The 12,816-nt window shown below is 39.9% G+C and overlaps 3 protein-coding genes across 4 annotated transcripts in view; 2 read left to right on the plus strand and 1 right to left on the minus strand.

Moving 5' to 3' along the window:
- Positions 1–5,649, plus strand: part of LOC134196930 (intraflagellar transport protein 81 homolog) — an 11,482-nt gene extending 5,833 nt beyond the window's left edge. The window contains exons 14-20 of the mRNA XM_062666153.1: positions 66–131; positions 3,931–4,020; positions 4,080–4,238; positions 5,001–5,086; positions 5,165–5,210; positions 5,376–5,447; positions 5,509–5,649. Of these exons, the coding sequence (XP_062522137.1) occupies positions 66–131; positions 3,931–4,020; positions 4,080–4,238; positions 5,001–5,086; positions 5,165–5,210; positions 5,376–5,447; positions 5,509–5,628 (639 nt within the window). The 3' untranslated portion in view covers positions 5,629–5,649. The remainder of the gene's footprint in view (positions 1–65; positions 132–3,930; positions 4,021–4,079; positions 4,239–5,000; positions 5,087–5,164; positions 5,211–5,375; positions 5,448–5,508) is intronic.
- Positions 5,474–8,633, minus strand: LOC134196931 (COMM domain-containing protein 2-like). The gene is made up of 5 exons (XM_062666154.1): positions 8,531–8,633; positions 8,391–8,468; positions 7,065–7,321; positions 5,911–5,980; positions 5,474–5,842 (listed from the first exon to the last, which is right to left on the minus strand). The coding sequence occupies exons 1-5, from the start codon at positions 8,595–8,597 to the stop codon at positions 5,712–5,714; spliced, it is 603 nt and encodes a 200-aa protein (XP_062522138.1). The 5' UTR covers positions 8,598–8,633; the 3' UTR covers positions 5,474–5,711.
- A 12-nt stretch (positions 8,634–8,645) lies between these two features.
- On the plus strand, positions 8,646–10,793 carry LOC134196932 (protein arginine methyltransferase NDUFAF7, mitochondrial-like). Of its 2 annotated transcripts, none has more exons than XM_062666156.1 (2): positions 8,646–8,679; positions 9,458–10,793. In XM_062666156.1, the coding sequence occupies exon 2, from the start codon at positions 9,461–9,463 to the stop codon at positions 10,688–10,690; it is 1,230 nt and encodes a 409-aa protein (XP_062522140.1). In that variant the 5' UTR covers positions 8,646–8,679; positions 9,458–9,460; the 3' UTR covers positions 10,691–10,793. The 2 variants fall into 2 exon arrangements, with proteins under 2 accessions (XP_062522140.1, XP_062522139.1); XM_062666155.1 differs by lacking the exon at positions 8,646–8,679 and adding an exon at positions 8,800–9,345 and having other exon boundaries at positions 9,411–10,793.
- Positions 10,794–12,816: the final 2,023 nt, after the last annotated feature.

Consider the following 12,816-nt stretch of genomic DNA (forward strand, 5'->3'; position numbering starts at 1 on the left):
TACCTGCTGTATATATGTGAATGTGCCAACCAATGTCTGATGGAATTGTTTGATGTTCTATGCAGGTTTCAGCTCTCAAGAGTGAGTTAGATGAGAAAAAGGGACAATCTTTGGATGGAATGTCGAGCATGGTATGTATTTGCTTGCCTGTTTATGTAGAATCTTGTATATCTAATAACATAGTTGTATGTTTTGGTGTCTGTCTGTCTGTCTGTCTGTCTGTCTGTCTGTCTGTGTGTTTGTCAGTGTGTGTGTGTGTGTGTGTGTGTGTGTGTGTCTGTCTGTCTGTCTGTCTGTCTGTCTGTCTGTCAATCCTCATATATTTCAAACATGAACACTACTACAGGCTAATGAAGAGAAGGTGAGTTTAAGCAGGCTCTATGCGGCCACTACAACTATACTGCTATCTATACCTGTCTATGTGTCTGTCTGTCTGTCTGTCTGTCTGTCTGTCTGTCTGTCTGTCTGTCTGTCTGTCTGTCTGTCTGTCTGTCTGTCTGTCTGTCAAATAACATTTACTTCAAACACACATCTATAATACAATGCTAGCAAGGTAACTATATAAAGTTCTGTAACTACGAGAGTTTACTAGGACTAGCTTTAAAAAACAAACAAACATGTAACACTTAAAAGAGAACAATGCAGACTACCCGAAGCCAACTTAGTGGCTGAAAAACTGGGTAGAGCAATCTACAGTACAGTCAATGTCATTTGTCAGAGCTGAGATTTTTCTCATGATGACCTTAGCGTTGCACTTCTGTCTGTCTGTGTGTCTGTGTGTCTGTCTGTTTGTCTGTCAGTCTCAATAATGTATTTTCCATTTAAATCAAACGGTTACATAATGAAGTTACACCATAACACTCACCCTGGAATTGTCAAAAGGTGAGCAAGAATCATGTGTATTGGTCACAATCAATACATCTGTATTGAATGAGTAGGGAAAGCTAGAGTGTAAGCCTGGAACTGACCGCATACCAGCTGGGCCGGCGGAACCGCTACATAACACAATTTTTTAGATTTTACATCATTAATCATACCAATTTCAGCCAAATTTAACATGTTATTGGCAATGAGGTAGTGTGATTGAAAGAGATGCGGTTCTTTTGCCATGGCTGTATAGAGTGACTGAACAAGAGTAAAGGGCAGACATCAAAAAATTGCTTCACTGTTAACACAACCATTACGGTCCTGAAGTATACAAGATTACTCTGAGCAAACTACATTTTGACATTCTAATCTCACTATGCTAATGAGTTTTCCGAGACGACTTTCGCATTGCAACGTTGTAGTGTCACTGAAATAATTGATTGCCACTTGGTCTTGAAGTCAGTCTCATTTTGTTTTCCTTCATCATCTCTTGCGCCTTTTGCTATCTTGTTTGAATACTTAACTGCTTGTTCCCCTCAATGGCCAAATATTGGAAAACAAGAGGAATGACCTATAGGCAGGACCCTTCTGGCAGCAGCTCAGAATTAAACTTTGCCTCTTCTCTTCCCGTTTCGTTGCTGCTACTCCTCTGGAGGCTGCCTTCACTGAGTCCAAACACCATGGATGAGCCAACGACACATCTAATTCAATGTCTGCACCTGAATCTGGGTCAGAAACGAGGATGTCTGACCTCTTGTCACTGTTGACATACCTATATTGTGGCTCTAGTTTGTGTGGCAAGTTGAATTGAGACAGGCAGTTAGACCATGCTGACACAATTGAGTTGTGAGTGCACTGGACCACCCCCAGTCTTACAAGTGATTGGATGGTATCCTTGGATGTCCAGTTCTTTGCCACAATCACAACAACTTGATGCAGGAATGTCGCTTCCCAACCTTATCATAGTTGCCAAACGAAAATTGTGTGGTGAAAGTGCAACATGTGAAGAGGACAGAATTGCTGACACCCAATCTCCAGCTTCTTTACCTGACAATGCATGCAAACGAGCTCTGTCTCTGATTGTATTTGAGTTGTTGTTCAAGAGGTAGTCAACATCAGCCTTGAAGTGTTGTTGAGTAAGCCTTTGCTGCAATTTTACGTTATCATTGATCAAGTCTGTCTGTTTATCTTGCTGTCTGTCTGTCTGTCTGTCTGTCTGTCTGTCTGTCTGTGTAGACTTTAGAGATAGATGGAGAAAGCAACTGTCTGTAGTTGTACAGTCTTGCAACTCTCGTGTGATTTTTAAAAAGTTGTCGAAGTTGTCTAAGTGCAATTTTGATGACTTTCTATATGATAAAGACATTCGGCATTTTGTTCATTAACTATTATTGTTATGCATACGTAAAGTTAGCGATTGTTATTAGTAGAGTAAGAGTTCAAATATGATAATCTGTCTGTCTGCCTGCCTGCCTGCCTGTCTGTCTGTCTGTCTGTCTGTCTGTCTGTCAAGAAAAAACTACAGTAATGCAGCTAGATTAAAGTTCATTGAAAAGCTAACATTACAGCAAACTAAAACTGTTACACTTATATATAACTAAGTCTAATGAGGAAGAAATTGGGTGCTGAGAAAGTCGGGCCTCTCAGACCCACCACACAACATGCTAAGCTTCTTGGATTACACTTCTGTAATTGTACAGAAATCTTTTCCTCCAAAGTCTAAAAATTCTGCAGCATTATCTGTCTGTCTGTCTGTCTGTCTGTCTGTCTGTCTGTTTGTCGATAGATAGATAGACTATTTGATTTTGACATTCAAAGTCAAGTCCAATAGTTAATAATTTTGTTGTTTGCAAGGACTGATTTGTTTGCAAGCATATGTATAAGTAGAATCTGTATGAGAATAAATTATCCATCTGTCTGTCTGTCTGTCTGTCTGTCTGTCTGTAAATATGGGGGTAAAATTCAGTCTTAAATGGGTGGAGTGAGTGCCTGTCTGACCTTCACCTTCCCCATTAAACAGAACCAAGACATCAATACATCAATACTGAAGACTGTCCAGACATTATAATGTTTGATGTGTTCCTGGCTCATCCGTGGAGTCAGGACATTATTAGGAGGGCCAGCAAGGAAAATGGTCATGCTGCTGCGACAAGAGAAGAAAAGAAAATGAAAATATTGAGAAGAGCTTGTTCCAGGAGGATCTGTATCAAGATGTGTTCCTCGTGTGATAGAACATTTTGCGAGGTGGGGCACAAAGGCAGAGAATTTTTGCAGCATTTGTCACAACAGTCAGCAAATCCAGAAGCCAATTTCAATTAATGCTTCCATGTTCATGTCATATTGGAGAAAAAGATTTTTACAATTCTGCAAAGATGCAATGCCAAAGTTATCCTTAGAAGACTTTCAAAACTGTCACCTAATCATGGTGATTTAGATAGATTATTTGATTTTGACATTCAAAGTCAAGTCCATTAGTTAATGACTTTGTTGTTTGCAAGGGCTGATTTGTATTTTAAAATCCTAGCATATGTACAAGTAGAATTTGTATGAGAATGAATTATCTGTCTGTCTGTCTGTCTGTCTGTCTGTCTGTCATCCCTCTAGTCTTTGAACATTTTGGTCGCTGGGGAAGTCGGCAGAATTGTTTCTAAGAGAACTGGCCAAAAAGGCAAAAGGAGATACCAAAACAGCAGCAGAAATTTCTCACTGACTGGAGACGACACCTTGCTGTTCTATTACAGACATGTAACAGCCAACTGATCTTACAAAAATACCTTGCCTCTCACATGGTCAAGTAGAGATAGACAAATTTAGAAATAGGGATATTCGGTTTTTAATCTATTAGGTCGGAATTGATGAACAGAGGAATGGACTGAGGTGGATTTATTTTCTTTTGAAGATTTGCTAGTTGCATCTTTTTAAAGTTTAAAATCAATAACACAATCTGTCTGTCTGTCTGTCTGCCTGTCTGTTGTTTAGTCAGTTGGTTGGTCTGTTGATATGTAAATCTGTGTTCGATGCATTGCAAGTGTGTCATCTCCTATTCATGCGTTGATTATCTACTAGGCTGATCAACTCCATAAGACTATCTTAGAGAAGAAAGCAAATTTGGGGCCAATGATAAGAGATGTTCGTCCTCTTAGAGTTCAATTTCAAGTGACCACAGCTTGTTCTGAAAAGTCAAACGTTTTGTCAAATAACAGTGATGTTTGTAGGAGCTAAGTGCAAATCACAAAGATAAAAAGTCAACATACGACATGACGTCTGCTGGGCTGGAAAGCAATTTATCACGGCTGGATCATGAGGTGCGTGTTCTACGTGAAGAGATACGACAAGATGAGAGTCGATATCATCAGCTGCACACAGCTAGACAGGTAAGTAGACAGAGCTCACTTTCCAAACACTGTTAGGAAAGCTGGGGATGAAACTAAATTCAAAGTTGAGCAATAGACTTGCTTGATTGGTGTCATGGACATTTGATTGTACCGTGGTGTTGCTGGAATTTGTTGTAGTGTGGAGGTTTGTCAATGTTGTAATTCAAGGTTACAGGTGGCATAAAAATTGTTGTGTCTATAGAAAATTCTATTTTGACAGCAATTTTAGCTTGAGTGAACTGACAGTAGTTGCCGACTTTGAATTAGATATTGTTATCAAACGATTAAATAAGGTTTACTGTGCAGAGTGCTATACCTGTAGCCGTTGGCAGCCTTTTCTAAATACCTTGTCATTGTCTTGCTGTTTATTTTATAAGGCAGTACAAATGAACCCTAACTGGTACATAGCTCAGAAATCTGGTTCTTCAGATTTGAACCGAGGGGTCAGAAAATGTAGAATAGAGGAGCAAATCATGGAACTGAAAACAGTCTGACAGCAAATTTTCACTGCATATATAACTCTGTGTAACTCTGGGTTGCGTATGAAGTTGGTTAAATCATATGTCAATGCATGTCTTGCAAGGTAGATCCCTCACAATACTTGTCTTTGGATTGTCTCGTTTACATAACACTTCCATTACTGTAACCATACCTGACAGTTTTGTATGTAAACTATTTAAATTAGGTTAAGTACTTTAATGTCATATCAAACATTGAAATTACACCACAAAAATTACACTAGTTTGATGTCATTATTTGTAGTTAGCTGTTGTGAAGCAGCAGCTCGTGATGGCTGAATTAAAGAGTTATGTCCCTGGAACTGATGCTGAGAAGAAGCAATCGTTCAGGTCGGTAATATTGTCTTTACATTTCCAAAACAGTTTCTTTGTATTGCATTCACATCACCTTCATTGTTTCATATTCAGGGATATGTGCACCAAGAAAATCATGGAACAAGAACATGCAGGAAAGGTAGGGACCATAGTAATGTTAGTGTGAAGGGTGTCAGGCAGTCAGACATTAGATTTTCACATAAGTTCGGACATGCCAGCTACAGCCCGTGTACATAAACACAGTGGCTATACACTCACACTGTCTACAAGGATTCATTGGAGATCTGAATGTTGTGTATGTTAGAGTTTACGAGCAAAACAAAAAGTGGTGAGAGATGCACATGCTCAAAATATGAAGCAGATGAACATGTGGAAGGTTCTTTTTGTTTGACAGCATCTACATCGGGGACTACAAGTTTGATATACATGTATTGTAGGATGTGACTAAACTCATGCAGTGCAAGAAACAGTGTTTCGTAAAGCAACAAGAACAAAACAGACGAGATGCTCTGGTTGAGAAAGAGCTGATGCAACAGGAGGACAGACTCGTTCTATGAATGGTATACGCTACATACACAACACATAATCTCATAAGCAATAGAAGTAATGAAAAGGGGTGTGTCTACGATTTGAAAGTTTCTCATGATTTGATGTTCCTCATGATGCGACGACAATGCATTGTTTTCACTTCAGCCAGTGCCCTATCTAATGTATTTGTTAGGTGTACTAAGTTGACAGGGTCTGTCTGTAGAATTTGCACTGCAGACTCTCCTATACATCGTAACAATCATGTGAAACTAGATTTATGGGACTGTGTGATCTCAAATCGAGGCTCATACCTGAGTCTTTGGTGTGTAGTTTCAATGTCACTGTGGGATCCACTTGATGTCTAAGAGTCCGACTTGCCAACTGAAATCACAAACAAACCGCTTGAAATATACAAAACCAGCTAGGCAATCATTAGTGACTCACTAATGCGAGCGGAAATAATAACAGTAATTGTTCAAAATGTACTAGAATGTTACATGCTTGACTTCCTTCCAGAAAAAAGTTGACTGTGTAATTTATTGTTATCTGTTTAGTAGCAAAGTCTCCCACTATGGTCTATAACTACAGTAGGATGTCAGTTATCCGAACGCCAGTTATCCGAAAGCGTCAGTTAACCAAATGTGGAATGCTTCAGATGCCCTCTAGAAGTAGGCGCTATAAACTGTTACACGCATGCGCAACAACAAGATGAATGTCACGTTAGTAACAAACATTATATGGTAAACTACTTTCTCACTATAGAGTGCAGTCAAGTTTGGGTGTTCATGCAATTGTTGTTCAGTGTACATATATTCCGTTGAAATGAGTGTTCACTGGGCAGCCTCGGAGACCCAGGGACACCTGTTTGGGCACCAGGAGAGTTAACATCAGCTATCTGAAATATTCAGTAAACAGGGTCAGGTCCCAAAGTGTTCGGCTAACCTACTGTACATTTATCAGGTGGCTTGCAGTTTGGACGCCACCCAGGAAGTCAAGAGCACATAAGAGCATTTCCTTGGGCTCTTGTAGCTACAGCAGGTACTGGGTTACCCTCTCCCTTAATTTACCACCGTACATCATCATCTAGCATTCCACACAGACTCCATTATATGTGGCATAGGTATGAGTGAGCAAAGTAATTGTGTAAGTTCTCTTATTATCTACATGAAGGAATATTAAGTTCAATAAGAAATGTTTGGACCATCAAAAAAGCTTAGACAATTAAGCTCTTACTGTGCACTGTACATTCAGAGAAAAAACTGCCAATGAAACCTTTGGTAAGAGACCCAACTGGTCAAGAAAGATTTCCTAATTTATAGCCATTTTCAAGAATGAGGTATGGCCAATGAGACGAAACATTACCGCACACCCTATAGTATTCATGCTGACCGATATTTTATTTTTACTTCATTAAATGCAATGTAAAGCAGTATATTCATGCCAATAAAGTGCATTAGTACACAACCTGCACGTCCAGTCTCCATTCCAAGTTATGGTAGTGAGGAAGGTCCATTGACATCTCTCCTAGTATCGCCCTTATTTCCTTCCTATTCTCCAGGTAAAGCTTCAGTAATTCCTCATTGAGTTCTTCAGGAAATCCGAGCACCATAACCGAGTCCTGAAAGTCGATTTCGGACACCATGAGTTTGGCACATTCTGTCATCAAATACATAAGACCTTCTACGCCATGTTGGACAGTTTGTGCATCTACACCAAGTTTTTCTACAAACAAACAGATGGTGAAACACGCCGCTTATTTGCTTGATTGCTAGCAATCATAGATACTCACAACAAGAGAGTGGCAAATTACACGTGCACATGCACACACATGAACATGTACCAGTAGACATTTGAAATTTTTACAAGCAAGTTACCGTAATTCTTCTAATACAAGCACACTTTCAATAAACACACACCTAATAGATGCACATCTTTGGAACACATGCAATCTATAGACGCAGACTATCCAATTGTAGCACGTGTGTGTGTGTGTGTGTGTGTGTGTGTGCATGTGTGTGTGTGCGTGTGTGCATGTGTGTGTGTGCGTGTGTGCGTGTGTGTGTGTGTGTGTGTGTGTGTGTGTGTGTGTGTGTGTGTGTGCAATGCCTGAACTATGTCGGGATTGCATCTGGTTACGTTCTCTGCTTTGTGCTGTGTCATCTGTCCATATCAGTGAATTCAATGATTTCAACAGAATGAAAGAGGAAGAGCTATAGCCTCAAGCACAAACTTGAGGTGGTAGAATATGCCAACAACCATTCAAATTCAGCAGCCACGAAGGAGTTCAGCATCAATCACCACCAAGTGCAGCATTGACTTTGCCCGATCTTTTATTTGGCCTGCTTGTTATGTCCGTGTGCTTGCACGAGAGCCAGTGTTTGGGTTATGTCAAAATAATAGAAACCCTCCTTCCAATAATTGTGCATCGATCTCCAATTGTAGCACACTTACACTATCATTTCAAGCAATATAAAAGCGCAGTGCTTGTACAAATACGGTACATAACAGTGCTAACGTTTGCTGGAGTAGTACACTCCACTTCTTGAATATAACTCAAGAAGTACAGGTTATAGCTGGACTGAGTGGACCAATAGGTTATAATATATGGACTGCTTCAGAAGAGCTGAATAGCGTTCATTGCCTATTACCCAAAGTCAAAAAAGCCCACGACTGATAAGAAGCGGTTGAGGAGTGCACATATCCCAGTTCAGTAATTAATTAATAATTAATTAATCAATAATTTACTTATACAAAGTTTGAGTATTATGTATGCATGATTTGTAGAACTAACGAGATGCAGACTGATAGACTTTGGCAGTGACTCCCTTCTTTAGAAAGTCAACAGCAATACGACAGAACTCTCTCACCACTGAAATTATACACAAGTCACGTGACCACGATAGCCAACAACGTGTGTTGAGGTACACTTGCCTTCAACGTCTACAGTACTAAGAAAACTCAAATGCTCCTTGTGCTCTTCTCCTAGAACAATAAGCATCTTAGTTGTTTACTGAAAGACCGTCACGTGATTGTTAACAAGCCCCGGATATACACTGTTTGCTCAAGCTCATGCTAACAAGGTACCGTATGTGTATTCACTTTGCTATTAAAAACAGGACTTACGGTGTAGTCTACTGTTGTGGGTTTTATTTTGCTACTAGAATTGTTTCAAATAGGTATATAGAGCAATCAATCAAAATATGTTAATCAAAATAATAAAATACATGTACAGCTGCTCAAATTGTTTATGTTATACTTATAATACAAGTGAGAATATAAAATTTTAATTAACTAAATGCATGACGTTACTTATTTCTATTTTTCTGCTACATGTATGTTGCAAATTTTGCAGTCCTGTCCCACGTAACGTGCTGGGATGAGGCTAGGGACTATATCTGTATCAGAAACAACTTTGTCTCAAGCCAGCTGATCTTAATTAATTAGCTGATCTTAATTAATTGAGCAGATGTCTTGTTTCACTCTTGCATGCAGTCAAAGATGCAGGTAGGATCAACACATTTTTACGAGGCTGTCTCAACAATTCACTGACGAACAAAACATACATCATTTTACTGTAGAGTTTAATAGGTATTATAGATATTATTGTAGCACACTTTCCTAGACTACTTTAGTTATCATTGTAATTCTTCCAACTACTGTATTGATTTGTAGAATAATTGAGAGGATGCATCTTGGCTTGTCAGATTTTAGAAGTTTGCAGAAATTGCTCTTCAGTTGATAATTGAGTAAATTTACAGTACTGTTATGTATTGGGCATTAATTTGATAGATGTACTTGTCTTTTTTGAAAGATGATTCATTTTCGTGTTCAACTATATTGATGGATGCATTGTTGCAGGCTATGAGATATTATAGGCAACTTTTTTCTTGTGTTTTGATGCCATTTATTCAACAAAGAACTATGTCTGATTTTTCCTTATCTTTACATTTGCGGCAGCTTATTATTTCAAAGGGGCCTTTAACAGTCTACAATTTTATGCGAGAGTGTCTCACCAATCCTCTAGGAGGCTACTACATGCATCGTGAGGCACTTGGACAGCAAGGAGACTTTACAACATCACCAGAAATTAGTCAACTCTTTGGAGAACTGATTGGTGTGTGGTGTTTTCATGTATGGAAAGATAACAATGCAGTCAGACCATTACACATCGTTGAGCTAGGTCCTGGTCGTGGTACATTGATGGCTGATATTTTAAGAACAGTGAGTCAGTTTGGAGATATTGCAAGTAATGTCAGAGTAAGCTTAGTTGAGGTAAGTCCAAGGATGATGAGACTTCAAAAAGAACTACTTGCAGGAAATCGAGAGCAGCCAACAGTTCCTTTTTCTCTTTTAAATACGGTTGAGAGTTATTTTGGTCCATCCGTGTCTTGGTATCTCAGCCTAGACGACGTGCTGAGCAATTCAACTGAGTTTACCATTATTATAGCTAATGAGTTTTTTGATGCCTTGCCTGTTCACCAGTTTGTACAACGAGATGATTATTGGAGAGAAATTCTAGTTGATATCGATGACCCAAAGGAAAATGGATTAGGATCAAGCACAAAATTTAGATTTGTTGTATCTCCTGTTGTGACTCCTGCTCTTTCCTACTTAACAAGCGAAGACATTCCTACATATACTGATTGTTTTGAGATATGTCCTGATGCTCGTGTCATTGTGCAAAGCATTGCAAAACGACTAAGTAATGGCAAGGGAATTGCTCTCATCTCTGACTATGGCAGTGATTCCCCCTCTAGGTTGACACTCAGAGGGTTCAAGGAGCACAAACTGCATGATGTCTTGGACAATCCCGGTAGTGTTGATCATACAGTTGATGTTGATTTTGCTGCTCTACGCAAAGCAGTTGGAAATCTTGGTGTTTGTTGCGGGCCAATCACCCAGTCGCAGTTTCTTCATCAGATGGGAATAAAGGCAAGATTGAAAGCACTGATGAGTAATGCATCTCGTGAGCAGGGTAAAAAGTTGCTGTCTGGTTATGAAATGTTGACTGGAAATGATGCAATGGGAGAAAGATTCAAGTTCTTTGTTGTTTGCCCTCTACATGGAAAACGACCTTATCCGTTTATCTGAGACTTCGAGAAAATAACAGTTCTAATGACAAACATTTAGCTAACAACAAACTGATCATAGATACAATAATGTTTATGGTTTACATTTCTAATAATTTCAATGCAAACCCAATGTCTCTGTCTTTACGTATTTGCTCCAATAATTTGTTGTATGCTACATGGCTGCTGACGGAATTAGCGCCTGTCTGTATTAGGGTCCTGGGGCCGTAAATCAATCATTAAACTGTGTGTGGTGTGGTGTGTGTGTGTGTGTGTGTGTGTGTGTGTGTGTGTGTGTGTGTGTGTGTGTGTGTGTGTCACTGTGTGTGTGTGTGTGTGTGTGTGTGTGTGTGTGTGTGTGTGTGTGTGTGTGTGTCACTGTGTGTGTGTGTGTGTGTGTGTGTGTGTGTTTGTCTGTCTGTCTGTCGTCTGTCTGTCTGTCTGTCTCTGTCGTCTGTCTGTCTGTCTGCGTGCGTGCGCGCGCGCGTGTGTGTCTGTGTGTGTCTGTCGTCTGTCTGTCTGTCGTCTGTCTGTCTGTCTGCGCGCGTGTGTGTGTGTGTGTGTGTGTTCTCACATTACAGTCACACACATATGGCTTGTAACACCAGGTGTGAAATGTGTCTTGAGTTCAACTGTAACATTTGTAGTTCAGTGCCATGCATGCCATGGGAGCAGGTAGGCAAGCAGTGGAACAGCAGCACAATGCTGTAAGGGAGGCCAGTCAGTTATCCTTCAGAAGAATGGTAAAAGGTGTAGGTCACACATTCTGGCGTTCATTCTCACATCAACAGACCTATTGGTGCGTTTGCATGAATAAGCGCCTCTGTTCCAATAACCACCACCAGGCAAACACAAAACAGCTTACAAATTTTATTTCATGCTAAAAGTTAAAACATTTGTTATGCACACTGTACCCTGGTCCCATATTCTGTACAAAGACAAAGGAATGTACCATTGTTCAAGACATACTACAGTTTGAGAGAATAACATTAAATCACAACTCTCTCCATGATCTGTTGTGTATACTGTGTTTATAGATCCAGAATCATTGGGGTGCTCATCTAGGTGAGGAGAAGGGGCACAAAATTGTGATAATGCGGTTCTAGTGCTTGAGTAAAAGATGATGATTGAGACAAGACCATTGTGCATAGATTCTAAGAACAATCTACAACTTGATATATACAGTTGCTAACTGTTGTTTCTGAGGTCCAGATCAACATGTACACAATAAATAAGTCATACATATATATAAATCAGAAGAGAGCGCAACTTGTGTGAAGTTTGGTGTCACTCAGTGATCATCAGGAGGGAATCAATGACACCTTCTGTTCTCTGCAACCCCCCTCCCTGCACATCAACGTGACAACCTACCCACAGGTCATGTACAAATACAATTCTGGCAAATTTGGATGCAATGCACTCATTTCAAAACACGAACTTTTTCACTTTCTCCTGACGTGAATACAGCAGCTTTCTCACCTCTCTGCAGTCACTTGAGCAATCCCTTCACGGCACAACCTTCCATGTTTGCCATGGAAAACCCACTGAGACCGGTGTTGTGACAAGCAGCACATGCACCCTTTCATTTGCACCCATATCAACTCGATAGAAATTAATTCTCAGTGACATCTATTTTGTAAATGAGGACAGGGTTGGAGAGGTTGACCGCTGTCATCAGCTCTGCTTGCTACATCTGTGGGCTGAATGGTATACGTATATATATATATATGATCAGGTGAGCCAACCACAAATGTCTGACTTTTTGGGGACTTAGTTGGGATTTTCTCCACAACTCCACTGTGGTAGGAAGCGTTGTCCAGCATAATTACGGACTGTGGTGGGCAGTTGGGAATGAGCTGTTTTTCAAACTAATTTATACCTGCTGGGTGATTCTGGGTACCCACTGCCACATTGGGTAATGACATCTTTCCGAGACAACGGCCACCTTACAGCTAGTCAGAGAAGCTATAAAAAATTTTCCAATCATCTTAGATTCTACTCGAATGGTGATAGAGAGAGCATTCTCTCTCTTAATTAATTAATTAAAGAAAGGTTTCGCTGTCTCAAGTATGTGGACATAACATGCACAGAAGACATAGGCTCTTTATTACGGCTTGTTGTGCTTTGCACAATTTGTGCTTCCTGACT

Source organism: Corticium candelabrum, chromosome 21 (genome assembly GCF_963422355.1).
Source record: "Corticium candelabrum chromosome 21, ooCorCand1.1, whole genome shotgun sequence".
NCBI classification, from domain to species: domain Eukaryota; kingdom Metazoa; phylum Porifera; class Homoscleromorpha; order Homosclerophorida; family Plakinidae; genus Corticium; species Corticium candelabrum.

Coding starts and splice junctions, on each gene's coding strand:
- LOC134196931 (XM_062666154.1), bottom strand. CDS start 8,597: ATGCTTATTGTTCTAGGAGAAGAGCACAAGGAGCATTTGAGTTTTCTT. Junction 8,469..8,530: donor TAGTACTGTAGACGTTGAAG/GCAAGTGTACCT, acceptor GTATAATTTCAG/TGGTGAGAGAGTTCTGTCGT. Junction 5,981..7,064: donor AATGGAGACTGGACGTGCAG/GTTGTGTACTAA, acceptor TTGTGATTTCAG/TTGGCAAGTCGGACTCTTAG.
- LOC134196932 (XM_062666155.1), top strand. CDS start 9,440: ATGGATGCATTGTTGCAGGCTATGAGATATTATAGGCAACTTTTTTCT.